Source organism: Vombatus ursinus, unplaced genomic scaffold (genome assembly GCF_900497805.2).
Source record: "Vombatus ursinus unplaced genomic scaffold, bare-nosed wombat genome assembly UNPS02014772.1, whole genome shotgun sequence".
Taxonomy (NCBI): Eukaryota; Metazoa; Chordata; class Mammalia; order Diprotodontia; family Vombatidae; genus Vombatus; species Vombatus ursinus.
In genome coordinates, this window is record NW_020954550.1 from 20043454 (window position 1) to 20057275 (window position 13822).

Sequence of the window (13822 nt, forward strand, 5' to 3'; positions counted from 1 at the left end):
CTGCTCACCTTCTCAACAGGTCTTTTAGTTTGCCTCGTCTCACCCCCTACAGTTCTGATGCCTGGCTAGCCCTATCACGCCCAACCCCTGGTTTCATTCCTTCTGTTTTTAAAAACGGATGTCCAGCTTCACCCATATGACTAACCTTCCTCTCTTTCCCTGAAACTATGCCAGCATCGTTCTCCCCAAACTTGCATGTTGGCATAGGTCTGGTATGGGCATCCCTTCTCCCTGCTTCTCTGTTCATTCCTCTCCTTGGCACTGCCCCCTCCCTGCCCGCCTGTCTGGCATCAGCCCGTGTCCACTCTGCCCTGCAACATCCAGTGGCCATCCTGTCCTGCCCTTCCTGCTCTTCTAGGGCTCTCCAGCCCCCGGCCCGCCCCGGCCAAACCCACTTGTAACTGGCCCAGGTGTGCCCGTCCGTCTGTCAGTCCATCCTCGCACGCTCGGAAGCCTGGGCTCCCGAGGTCTCTCCCCTCCTCCCTCTCCCCCGGCTCAGGGGATCTGGGGGGTCTGTCAGCCCGCCCCACCTCTCCGCCCAGAGGGGTCTCTCCCTCCGCGGTCCTCTCCTCCCCCATCCCCCCACGCCCGGGGCCGCGCAGTCCCAAGTCTCCTCCCCCAGAGCAGGAACTGTCCCGCCCGCTCGGAGCCCGCAGACCCCTGCCACCGCCTGGAGGGATCTGGGTGGGGAGCCTCTGCCGTCCCGGCGCGGTCCTCCAGCGCCCCGGGGCTGCGGCGGCCTGGGAGAGCTTGCGTGCGCCCCGCGCCTCGACCCTAGGCTCCTGCGCCTCCGGGACCTCCCGGGACCGTCCGGTGGCCGCTCGCGTCCCCCCCCGAGAGGCTGCGGGAACTTTGCCGAAGCCCGAAGCCCGGGGGGTGAGTGGGGGGCCCGGGCAGGGCGGCGGGGGGCTGGGGGCTCCGCGGGGCAGGAGGGGGCGGCTGGGGCGGGGTGGGTGTGCTCGGCCGGGCTGGGGGTGTCGCCCTGCCCCGCTCCCTGCCCTATGGGGGCCGAGCCGCCTCCGCCGCCGGGCGGGTGCGCCGGGCCGACCGCGGCGGCGGCGGCTGCGATTGGCTCAGCGGCCCCATCCGGGGACTGGGCGCAGCGCTGCTCGTTCGCCCTAAAGGTACCAATATGGCGGAGGTGAGCAGGGAAACCGGGCAGGAGCGGCGGGGCTGGACCGGGCGCCTGCCGGGCTCGGGAAGCTGCCCGGCCGGCCCGGGGGACCCTGGCCTCCCTCTGCGGCCTTCACTTGGGCCGGGTGGTCGGCGCCGGGGCCCTCCGGGAGGCGACCGGGCCGGTGGAGGGGCTGGCTGGGGGGGCGGGAGTGGGCTCGGGCTCCTCCGGGACTAGGCCGCGGCGACGGCGGCGGCAGCGGCCGCTCCGGCTCGGCGCCGGCCCCAGCCCGGCCGGGGGATGGAGAGGGGACCGAGGCGCCCGGCCAGGGCCAGGCTCGGCCCGGCGATGGTCGCAGAGCCCGGCTCCAGGGATCCCGCCCGCCAGGGGTGACGCGGAGAACTGGCGGTACCCGCTCCGTGCTCTGGGCTGGAGGTAGGTGGGTGGAAACCGGCGGAGCCTCCTTCGACCACCCCCCCCCCCCAACCTCCCGGGGCCGGATTGCGAGGCGGGATGCTGGCTGCGCCACGGCCACCGCTCCGGGCCGGGGAGGCGGAGGGAGCGGAGGCTGCCCCTTCACCCCGCGGAGCAAGCGGGCGCTGGGGGACCTCCGGCCCAGAGCTGGGGCTGCGCAGCCCCGGGGCTTGGGACGGCACTTTCCTCTGAGCGGCGGGATGCGCCCTTTCTTCTGCGGGAGACGTGCGGGCGGAGCTGGGGGAGGCTGCGGTCGCAGGGCGCCCCAAGGGAGCAGGTTAGGACCCTCCCCCACTTTGTCCCGCACCCCGAGCTGCACCCCCAGCTCCCCGGCCCACTTTGAAGCGTTTGGACGCGGGGCTGGGGGGGGCGCTGCCCGGGTTCCCCCGGGATGATGGCCCGCGGCGAGGGGACGGAGCTGTCCCTGCGCGGAGTTGGCGATGGAGAGGGCAGCCCCCCCACCCCGGTCCGGAGCTCACCCGCAGGCCCGGGAGGGGGAGCGGACTTGTGCGGCGCCGGAGCGGGGGGAGCGGAGCGGGACGGGCCGACGGAGGGAGGGGCGGGCGGCGGGCGGGAGGGCTCGCAGGCCGGGAAGGAGTCGCGGTGGGAGCCGCGCTCCGCCTGGGGCAGCCCCGGGGGAAGCGAGCGTCAGCATCCCCGGGACGGAGCCGAGGCAGGGAGCGGGAGCGGCTGCATCCCGGGGCTGGGACGGGGTGCAGGCGGCTGCGCTTCGGGGGGACGGGCAGGCTGCGCCGCGGGCCCGGCCTCCCGCGCCCGCCCGGGGGCTGGCTGGAGGGAGCGCGGCGGGCCGGGCCGGGAGGGCAGGGAGAGGTGTGGCGTCGTTACAATGAGGGGTCAGTAGGCTCGCTCCCGCGGCGGCGGCGGGGCTGGGGCGAGGCGGGGATGGCGGGGAGCGGCGGCGCTACCAGCCCTTTGCGCCGGTTTCGCTTCTCCGAAGCTTGGTAACTTCCTGAGCGAAAAGGGCGGCTGGAAGTTGCCGGTTCGCGCCGGGCTCCTTCCCCCCCGGGCCCGCGGAGAGTCTGGGGCGCGGGGGACCCGGGGAGGAAGAGGCGGCGGCCGGGGCGGGGGGAGCGAGCCGGGCTGCGGCTTCGGTGCGGGCAGCGACCGGCGCCGCCGCCGCGGGGCTGCTGCAGCCCCGCCTCCCGGCCGTCCCGGAGCCCGCCGCGCGCCGCGCCGCTCCTCTCGGGGCTCGGCGCCGTCTGCCCGGGCCGGGCCGCCCTAACCCCCTTCTCTTCTTCTTCTCTCCCTCCTCTCTAGGCTTCCTTTGGAAGTTCGAGCCCAGGTTTGTCCCGTTTCCTTCCCCCTTCCGTGGTCCCAGCGGGCGGCGAGTGGTAACGGGGCCGGAGCAGCCCTGGCCCGAGGCAGGCCCCCCAACCGCAAACTCTAGATGCTCTCAGCGCTCCCTCCGGTTCATTCTGTATCCTATGAGTTAATTGTTCGAGGAACAAAACAGTCGTAGTCTTTTTCATATGACTTTTTTTTTTTTTTAACGGGACCAGTTGGGAAAATTCACCTTTAGTTCCACTGAAGTTAAGCGTATAGGTAACAAAAATGAATGTTTGCTTTTTAAATAGTATGTGTCTTGACTCTTAGCCATCAAATATGGGGCAGACCTGGAAAACACTCCTTTAGAAAGTTTTTCTTGGAATACTGTTCAGTCTACTAACTTCAGATTTTGCTTTGAGATTTAAAGAGATTGACTCCACTTAAATTTTGACAGTTACTTGTTCATTCTGGACGGGGAAACACATAATATTTCCCTGCACCCCAATTTGCTTTGACTTTTACATAGATTAAATTTTTTGCAGATTTTGTGTTGGAAACCCAAGTCGGCTGTTGTCTTAATTATCATCTATATAATGAGAAGGTTAGGTTAGAAGATCTCTAAAGTCCCTTCCAGTTCTGTTTATGACTGTGATCATAAAGGAAAAGTCTAATAATAAAGGAAAAATTAAGAGTGAACAGGGAAGGTGACTCTTTAAGATGCTCTCAGTAGAATCAGAAACTATTGTCATTTAACTGAGTATCATCCTCTAAACAGACTTCTTTAAATAGCATTAAGTAACTTATCACCAAATTACTTAATATTTGAGGTTAGTAGAATCAATATCATTACTCTTAAGTAAGTCAGTTTTAGTATGATATAAAGGGATTTAAAAATAATTGTCAACTAGAATACATTCTGGAAAATGTTTTTAAAACTTAATCCAGCAGAGGGTAATTCCTTCTCATAGACTAATTTTTTTTTTTTTAGCATTAATTGATAAAAACAAAGCAGCAGCAGTCAGTACATTCCCATTCACCTGGAATTGAGACACAGAATTCTAGAGTTAAGTCTAAAAATTTTTTAAAAGGCATCTAAAGTGAGCTATGAGCAAACCAGTAAAAGCTATCATTTCATGAACCTAGAAAAGTTATTTATTAAAGAGCAAGATTCTCCAGGTTGACAAATTTTTCTTATAAGTGTTTTTTTTAAATATCCTAATTGTGAATTAAAATATTACTATCCCAGTCTGTGCTTTATACATTTCTCTGTAACAATTTGTGTTCAGGAAAAGAAAGCAAAACTAAGACCACTGTCATAATTCCAGCCACTTTAGATGATGATGAAGTTGTTTTGGATTTTTTTTTTTTACTCAGTACCTGCTATTGTATAGATATACCTAAGTGAAAAGAAAAGTGAATTTTATGACAAGACATTGTCTTGGTAACCAAATAGAATACATCTTGTTTTAAATTAATCAACTAATATATATTGCAGGCACATTTTACCAGATTGTGGGGCTACCAGAGACCTTTAGGATCATAGTATCATATAATTTTGCAATTAAAAGGACATATAGAATCTACGCCCTTAAAGTAACATGGAATCTGGTTGGCAAGACACAATGTAATTAAACCTCAGAACCCTGGAATATGGGAGATGGTCCCAGCAGTTACTCAAAAAAAAACAGTTTAGTGGCATATATTTTGGTTTAGAGCCTTCAAATTCATACTTCTCTCTGGCAAAAATAGTCACTTTATGATTCCCAAAACTTTAATGTCCTGGTAGGTATAGCCATCTCATCAGGCAGCCTTTTGTTCATTTATTTATTTAGTTAGTTAGTTTATCATTACAGAAATACACTTAGAAGAATTACATTCTATAGCAGTTGTATTAGCTTTTAGGAATATTGGTTGAGGTTTTGTTAAGTCAGAAGAAGCACTGAAGTGGTTCTGGGATTTTTCAATAGTAAAAAATAAGTGGTCTAGTTGAATGAAATACCGGTGTGAAACAAATGGAGGAAAGCCATAGGGCTCCTGGGATTTTGTCACCAGTTTTCCTTTTTTTCCTTCTGTTTTGTTTTCTTGTTGAAGAATACTATTGCCTCTGAGTTTAATTTTGACGTAGAAAGAGATATGAGCAAACCAGTGAGAGCTAAAGAATACAGTATTATACGTGAAAATGCTGTGAAAATGTTTTAATAACATGTCTTTCCTCCAAATAATCCTTAAGAACTTTAAAATTTTTTATCATTTAACTTTAAAATATAATACAAGATAAGCTGTATAATAACAGTTTTATTTTACCATAACAATGAGGCATTATGGAAATGAAAAAGTGATAACCTTTCAAAGAAAGAATTGATTTGGCAATAACTGTTTTGAAGAAAATATACAGATAGGCAGTAAATAACCAGGTGTTAAGAAATTGTTTTTTTTCCTGTTTGAGAAATGTTTTCTTCCTGTATGAACTAAATCACCTTTAAAAGGCAGTGGAATCTAATGATGCATCTTGGTTCATCTGTTAAACACCTATTTTAAATACAAAGAAATGTGGGAAGATACAGTGATAATAAGGACTCAACTTCTGCCCTCTTGAAAGTTAGAATCTGTCAGCAGAAGAAACTAAATCTTTTTGCCTTTAGACAGTATTCTGATTTTGCTTTTATTTGTTCAGACTTTTAAGTAAGTTTGACTTTGTCAAGTCAAAAAGAAAATCACCTACTTGCGTACCAGGATCCTAGCTCCAGAGCAGGCCTGCACAACCTGCAGTGGGCAGGCTGCTTAAGGTACTTTCGGCCCCTCAAAGGATTTCGGTTGGCCTTAGAAAAATGTAGAGGAAAATGTAGAGGAAATCCTTTGGTGGGCTGAAGGTTGTGCAGGCCTGCTCTGGAGCTAGCTTCAGGGGGCCTTTGGAAGCCAAGTAGTCCAACCTGATGACAGAGAAGAGGAAGCCAAGTTCCAGAAAGTTTAAATGACTTGCCTAAGGCCCTACAGATGGTAAAGTCTGTGTCAGAGCCAGGTCCACCAACTCTTAGAGAGTGAAGTGTTCTTTAAGGCCTTTGCACTATGCATCATGCTTCTGAACCATGTCTAAACCAGCTTCTTTGAAGAAGCTGAAGAGGTAGTATGCCTTTTCTCTAGATGGTAAGGCTAAAGTAGTATTAATGGAATCTTGTGTTAATTTGCTTTATTGTATAGGCTACAAGTAAACGAATTTAATGAAACACATAGACCTATAGTTTAGAGAACGCAGTTTTACTTTGTATTTTGTGGATATATCAGGTGATTTGGATTATTTTTATTCTAGTTGGGTCTTTGTCTTCTGAGGATCATGATTTTGACCCCACTGCTGAAATGTTGGTACATGACTATGATGATGAAAGAACTCTTGAAGAAGAAGAAATGATGGATGAGGGCAAAAACTTCAGTTCTGAAATAGAAGATTTGGAAAAGGTAGGAAAGATTATCTTATGGTACCTTTCAACATAACAAGGTTAACAATGTTAAAAAAGCTTAATATGGAGAGATATGAAGGATTTTTGCCCAATGGTTGAACATATTCCAATAGCCTGATAGTCTGTTGTAGTACTTGACATTTTTAGAACACAGCTAATAATTTCTACTCTGTTAATTCATCTTATCCTCACACTACCTCTCTGAGGTAAGTATGGTGACTACTATTATAGCCATTTTACAGTTGAAGAAACCGAAGCACAATCATGTAGTGACTTATCTAAGGTCATAAATTAGTTATTTGCAGATCAAATTAGAATGTAGGTCTCTTGAATCCCAGCCCAGCATTCTCTCTAGAAGACCACACAGCATTGCCAGTTTAGTCCTAAATTTATGCCAAATAGGGAATACTTCTAAAATATTTAAAGAGGATACATTGTATTTCACTTTTAAATGTTGATCAGTAAAACACTTCCTAAAATCATCTTTTAAAAATCAAACATAATCAGATGCCCTATTTTCCATGTCTCTTTCAAAATCAAAAGATATTTGCCATAAAAAGAAACTTTTAAACATAACTAGTTTTGAAACAGAACTAGATAGGAGAGGTATTCCTAGGGTGTTAGGTTCTGGGGCCTAGCCACATTACTGAAAAAGTTTTATCAAGTATTAGAAATGAGTGGTGTTCAATAAAGAACTGAATTACATATGTTATATAACCGTTACTCTTATGTCTAAATTAATAAGAGAAAAATGTGTAAATGGGTAGGGAACTTTAAAGGATATTTTCTTTTTGAAAGTTCTGTTTTACTTCACTTCTTTCTTTAATGCATCTTAGTATATTTGGGTGTGTATGTATGTATATATGTATTATGAGGATGGGGAGGAGAGAAGGTAGGACTATAATTTAGTTTTTCCTTCTGATTGTAAGCACCTGGTTAACATGTCCCTTACCCACTTTTTTGTATCTCAGGGTCATGTTTAAATGTCTAGTAATTATTAAAACTTGGGTCTACACTGATCACATAAAGCTTTATCTATCTAAAACTAGCCTCCTTATTTGTATATTTTTACCCAGACTAGAGTGAAGGTTATTTTCTTAGTAACATCCCTTACTTATAGTAATAATAATACTCAGGATTTATATAACACCTTTCTCCTGGAGAATTCAAAGGACTTTGTATCCTCAAATCAGCCCGGTGGCCTGAGAAGGTGGTATTATTACCCTCATGTCATCGGTAGAGAAACATCAAGATCTCTTAATCTGTCTGAGGTCATTTGTGGAGCAGAGACTAGAACCTCAGATTCTGCCTCCTGCTGTTCAGTATTCATCGCTTCCTTCTTCTGTCCTGCACAGATGCAGTTAGATATATTTATTTTCTATATTTTATTGACAATCTGAAGTTTGAGCAGATATTCGAAGATAGATACTCTGTGCTCATTTCCTGAAATGAGCAATTTAGGGATATAACTATTAGGAAATTCTCTGATATGAGAAGAAGAAAATTATCCCTTATTTACTTTGTATTGGGAGATGGAAGAGTGACCACAAAATTTATTTGGTGATTAAGTTGACAAAAGCAAATGCTAGACTACCTGTTGAACCTCTTTATTGCAATTCAACTTTGGACCTTGCGTAGGCTAGCTTTTCTCCATGTTCAAAAGTATGTCCTTTCTACCTTTAAGTGCAGAAGATTTTGTGAGCCAGGTTTATTAGGTAGCTTTGACCCATAGTAGCAGAACTATAGCATAGAGTTGAAAAGTCAGGCCACCAGGGTAGCGGTTTAACTTTCAGACATTACTCAAGAGTTAGAAAGCAGCGTGCTTTCCCTGATAAGTAAGGAACAGAGGTCGGAGGGAGAAGGAAAAATGTAAATCTCCCCTTCTCCTGTTCAGTCAGGCATTACTCTCCCAAATTAGAGAGTTTGATTTGTGATCTTTTGAGTTCTGTCTTGAATGTACTTGTGGACAATCCATTCCTCCCAGACAGAAGAGAATGGAAGCAAATTTCTTATATTTGAGTTTTAAATCTCAAAATAGTATGGAATAATTGAAATTTGATTGGAATTCTTTTCTGTGACTTTGAGTGTTTTTTTTTAACAATGGCTCATTCTCATTTTTCAGTGTTGTATTACATAAATTTAATTTATTATCATGCTCATCATGCATCTTTTCTTTAGAGGATTATGTTGGAATTGGGGGGATTGTTTTGTTTTATCTAAAAACTTATATGTAACGGGGCAGCCAGGTGGCACAGTGGACACAGTGCCGGCCCTGAAGTCAGGAGGACCTGAGTTCAAATGTGACCTCAGACACACGATACTTACTAACTGTGTGACCACAGGCAAGTCACTTAACCCTGATTGCCTCACCAAAATAAATAAAAAATAAAAACTTAAGTATAAGCTGATATAAGATTTTGTAATGCTTAATTAAGGAAGGTGGTTAATACCCACAATATAGAAGCCCACAAATTTTTTTTTAACCAGTTTGACCATCTTTCTATAGATTACACATGTGTCATGAGGTAGTGGATAATGCATTGACCTTGGAGTCAGGAAGACTGGAGTTTAAATCCCATCTCTGTCTATGAGCAATTTTCTTTACCTCTCTGAGCATCAGAAAACATCTCAAACTCTGTCTGGGATGGCTTTGTTGGCTCTGTGTTGTTGTAGGGAGTTGCCACACCATCTTATTTCACATTCATAGGTGGGAAGGTAGGGAAGACATCTTTTTTCTGGAATCCACTTTAACAGCTGGTTTGACCTATGTTTTAATGAACTTTTTACAAAATTAAAGAAAAAAAAATTTATTTCAAGAGTTAAAGGAAAAAATTATTACCAATAACAAGCATTTATTGAGTTCTCAGTATGTGCTAGACTGGAGTTCCAAAGAGGTATAGGATATAATCTCTGACCTCAAATAGTGCGCAGTCTAACTGCTCTATTTTCATTTACCTATTCACAGAGCAAAATATGATGTTGTAGCTATGATTTTCATTTTATTTGGAAATTCCCACTAATAAATTATCCACTATTTGTTGATATGCACCATGAGCTTTGTAGATCAAAAAACCCCAAACTGTAAGCCCACAGAGATACTTATCTTTCTACGCCCAATTGGTTTTGCTTTTAACCTTTAAAAAGCATTTTAAAGCTTTACCTTCATTTTCTTATTGTCTTCTCTCTACTGGAAATTGGTGGTAGCAGAAAGCAGATAGAAAGATTTATTGGCTAGAGCTAAGGTAGATACACAGTGCCAGATCAGCAGGACTTTCTTAAGCTCAGGTATTTTTTAAGGATATTTGATTATTTTCTAAAGAATTAATGGGTTTTTATCCACAATATTAAATAAAGATAAGCAGAGTAACTAATTCAAGAATCTTTCATTTCACTGGTGAGGGTACTACCTCCATTAACACAGATTGCAATGCCTTTATAACTAAGTAGATGGTCTTTAGAGTTGCTGTGGATTAAAAAAAATCACCCTGCTGCCAGTCTGGTGGTAAAGTTTTGAATTTAGGTAGACCAGACCTTTGAACACAGACAATAGCCAGTCAGCAGGACAGTATTTAATGCCTTCTCCTCCCACCCCTACCCCTCCACCTTGGGCTGGACCTTCCAGAATTTAAGCTGTGTTAGGCACTTCCAAGTCATGATGAGGCATTGCAGTAGGATTTTAGTGGGAGAAATAGAGTAGGAGAGATAGAACCATAAAAATGATTGGAAAGCACCGTATTTATACTTTGTTCAGTGGCTCTAGAGACATGACACTTTTATGAGTTTGTCCTTACTATGTTTTTAAACATGAACATTTTTATAACAGTAGTAAGTTTAATACATATTTGATCATTCATGGATTTGTAATTACTACTTGTCACATTATTTGATCGAAGCATCATTTTTAGTGTTCCCAGTAGATAACAAGAAGCTAGGAAGAAGTTTTCTTATCAAGAGCACTAACAGTTAAACCTCTTAATGGCTCTTGTAAAGGTTTGGTGAGAGCGAAGTTTAAACTAACTAAACTAATGTGTGTTACTTCAATGTTGTCCTGTTCTTTTGATAAGTCTTTCATTTTAAAGCATGAATTTAAAATGTTCTTAATTTCTACCATTAAAGTCTTTAGGAGAGGTTTTAATTTTTAAAAATCTGTACTGCTATACTGTACTGTACTGTTGAATTTCAGCAGACACATATCTGTTGAGGAAAAAATCTCCAAGCCTTTTAAAAAGATCAGTGAAATTCAGTAAATTATATAATTAAGAAATGGGATACTTAAAATTAAATTAGAATTAATAAAATGCCTACAAAAAGGCATTTGAGTCCCTGGAATAGGACACTGTATTAAAAATCCTTGGTTCTACTGCTGCTTCACTGTGGATAAACTCATTCATTTTTTAAGAATTTGATTGCTTTAGCTCTAGACTGTTTTTTAAAATTTATATATGGAGTACTCTACCTCTGATCCTTGGTCAGATTAAAGCAGCTTTTCTGTCTCTGACTTCTGTAGTGCTTAGTAAGTTTTTAAGAGTACAAGACTGTGTTTACATTTTTAGCAATGCCCCATTCTGGATACTTTTAATATGTTCACTAGTCTGAAATCATTTCTCCTTTCAAACTGCATCATGATTCATTCTTAAAATGGAATGTATTCTTTAGATCTGTACATACAAATGTACATAAGGCAATAAGTCAGCTTTTCAAAATCACATAATAAATTTTGATGCACCATAGACATTTGTTTGGAATTTGGTAAGATGAATTGCCAAAAATTACAAATAAATTGGTTAATAGAGGATCATCAGTTTAGAACTAGGAGGGACTTTGGAGGCAATCTAGTCCATCTTCCTCAATTTGCAGATGAGGGAACTAAGAGTCAGCGAGGAAGTGACTTGCTCAGAGTCACACAGGCATAAACAGCAGCAGCAAGATTTAGAACCAGGTCTTTTGACTCCAAAGTGGGAGTTTTTTCCACTATATCTATCCTAACCCATGGACCTTCTCTCTGTCTCTCTCTCTCTCTGTCTCTCTATTCACATTATATATATATATATATATATATATATATATATATATATATATATGTTTGAATTGAAATAGTTATTAAGGGAATATAACAAATGTAAGTTCAGTTGGGTATGCATTTAAACTTTAATAAAGAAAACAATCTATGATAGTTTCAAAATTATTTCTATCTACAATAAAATATGACAATTTCAAAATAATTTATACAGAGAGACTGTGACTTAGTGACTGAGGAATAGCAGTGACTGAGATTCAGAGTATCAAAATCAAAGCTGATTTATGACTTCAGACAAGTGACTTCCCTTTTCTGTACTGAAATGCTGTCATCTTTAAATGATCGTAGTAAATTCATTGCAGTTCAGGTGTTGGCTAAGCACCTCCTACTGTAGGGCTCAACATTAAAGATACAAAGAAGGTAGATCTTCTTTAAGAAGCTGACGATCTGGCAGGGAAGGGAGAGACAAAGAACAGATACTAGTTAGAGTAAAATGAATGCATAGGGAGGGAGGAGAGATATGGGGAGGAAGGGGTGATCATTGCCTTTGGGGGTTGTCTGGGAAGGCTTCACAAAGGAGAGGTGGCACTTACGTTAGGCCTTGGGACAGAAAAGTCTAGGAAACTAGTTTTCCAAGCACAGGAGACAGACTGTTCAAACACACGAGAGGCAGAGAGCACAGCGTGAGGTTGAGGAACAGTGAGTATGCCAGTTGTTTACGTTGTGAGCTTGGAAAGGAGAATGATATGACATAAGGCTGGGAAATAGTTTGTGGCCAGATGATGGGGGCCTTTGAATGGCAGGAGAAGAAGTTTGTATTTTAGCCTGGAGACAGTGAGGAGACACTTAACAGTTTTTGAGCCAAGTAGTATTGTGATCAGATCATTGTATTAGTAAGATGACTTTGGAATGAGTGTGAAGGTTGCACTGGGGAGGGGAGGATCCTCCAAAGAATTCTGTTACAATTATTGAGGCAGAAGTAATGAAAACCTGAAGTGGGATGTTGGTACAGTGGGTAGAATGGAGGAGACAAAGAGATATTTGCAGATATAAGATTAAAGGGACTTAGAAACTGGTTAGATGGGCTTGGGGAGAGAAAAGGTGGCAGGGTTAGGGAGAAGGACAGGTCAAAAGCGATTGGTAGGAAGCAGGTCCAGCTGAGAGCAACAAGATGACATAAGGAGAAGCAAGTTTGCAGAAACAAAGTATGCGTAAAGTGTTATGTATTATATGAGGCTTGAGTTTTTAAAGCATGGACTGTTATATATGCTTTTGATTACATTTTAATTTGTGATCAAAAGATTAAAAAATTAACATAGAAGCTCAGTAAAATTGTACAGTCACAAATGGCATGCAGTAATCATGAATTCAACAAATAATACTTGTCATGTAATCAAACACATATGACAACATTTAGATCAGAACTCAAGTCTCATGTAATACATAACACAATAGATTTTGTGCCATACCTATTAATGTTGTTTAAGAGCCATATTTGCTTGTTGGCTGATACATTGGAATCTCAAATGATGGAAAAGATATAGCTATTTGGGGGCCTATGGGTGAGACTCACTTCTTGAATGCACCTCACATGCACATGTCCATCTCTACCGCATTCATAACAAAATACAGCTGTGCTTCACAGTCTTTGCTCTCTTGGTGGTAAGATTAGCATCTAGCTGCCTTGATCACTGTTCCCACAGTCCTTTGTCTTTCAGGGTAGAGCAGTGCTGATCAATGCTCCATTTCTCATCAGACTTCCTATGAGCTTCATCCTTCAAGTTTGGTCAACCAGGAGGTCTCTCACCTTGCTTCCATAGCCCCGTACGTGAGAAGGTGGTTTGGAAGGCATTTTTCTCTGTCACAGACCTTTCTCTCCGCAGTCAAGTCTTTCCTCAAATAGTTTCACTGTCTGCAGCAACTCTTTATATCCAGTTCACCCTTTCCCTCTTTCCAGTTGACTTCAAGTTTTTGAACCTCAGTGACTAGGAGTGTAAGTTAGGAGAGGGAAGATTTTGGAAGAAGATTATGAGTTAAGTTTCGAACATGTTGAGTTTAAGGTGTGGTGGTATGTACAAGTGGAGGGTCCAGCAAACAGCTGAAAATGAGGGAATAGAACCCTGGGGAGACAGTAGTACCAATGTCTAGACATTTAAGAGTCTTCTACATGGTGATAATAATTTAAGCCACAAAGATAGTTGAGATAGTTAAGGGAGGGAGAATGGAAAGGGCTGAGGACAGCCTTGAGGGACTTTAATGCAGGTGTGACAGAAGAGAAATAAGCAAAGAAGACGAAGAAGGAACAATCGGAGAGGTGAGAGGAGAATTAGGAGAGAAAGAGACTTAAGAGGGCGGAGTCAATAGCATCAACTGCTATAGATGGCCAGGGAGAAATCAGTATCACACAACTGTAGCTTCACATCAGTAACATGAAAATATTATTGTTATATAATAGCCAAGGCCAGATATATTAGT

General features: G+C 44.0%; 1 protein-coding gene across 6 annotated transcripts in view; it reads left to right on the plus strand.

Moving 5' to 3' along the window:
• The first annotated feature begins 859 nt into the window (after window positions 1–859).
• Window positions 860–13822, plus strand: part of MIER3 (MIER family member 3) — a 33429-nt gene continuing 20466 nt past the window's right edge. For 2 of the 6 annotated variants that reach the window (XM_027863410.1, XM_027863411.1), the window contains exons 1-3: window positions 1118–1141; window positions 2867–2891; window positions 6183–6328. In XM_027863410.1, the coding sequence (XP_027719211.1) occupies window positions 1133–1141; window positions 2867–2891; window positions 6183–6328 (180 nt within the window). In that variant the 5' untranslated portion in view covers window positions 1118–1132. The other 4 variants (XM_027863413.1, XM_027863412.1, XM_027863415.1 and 1 more) reach the window with 4 other exon arrangements.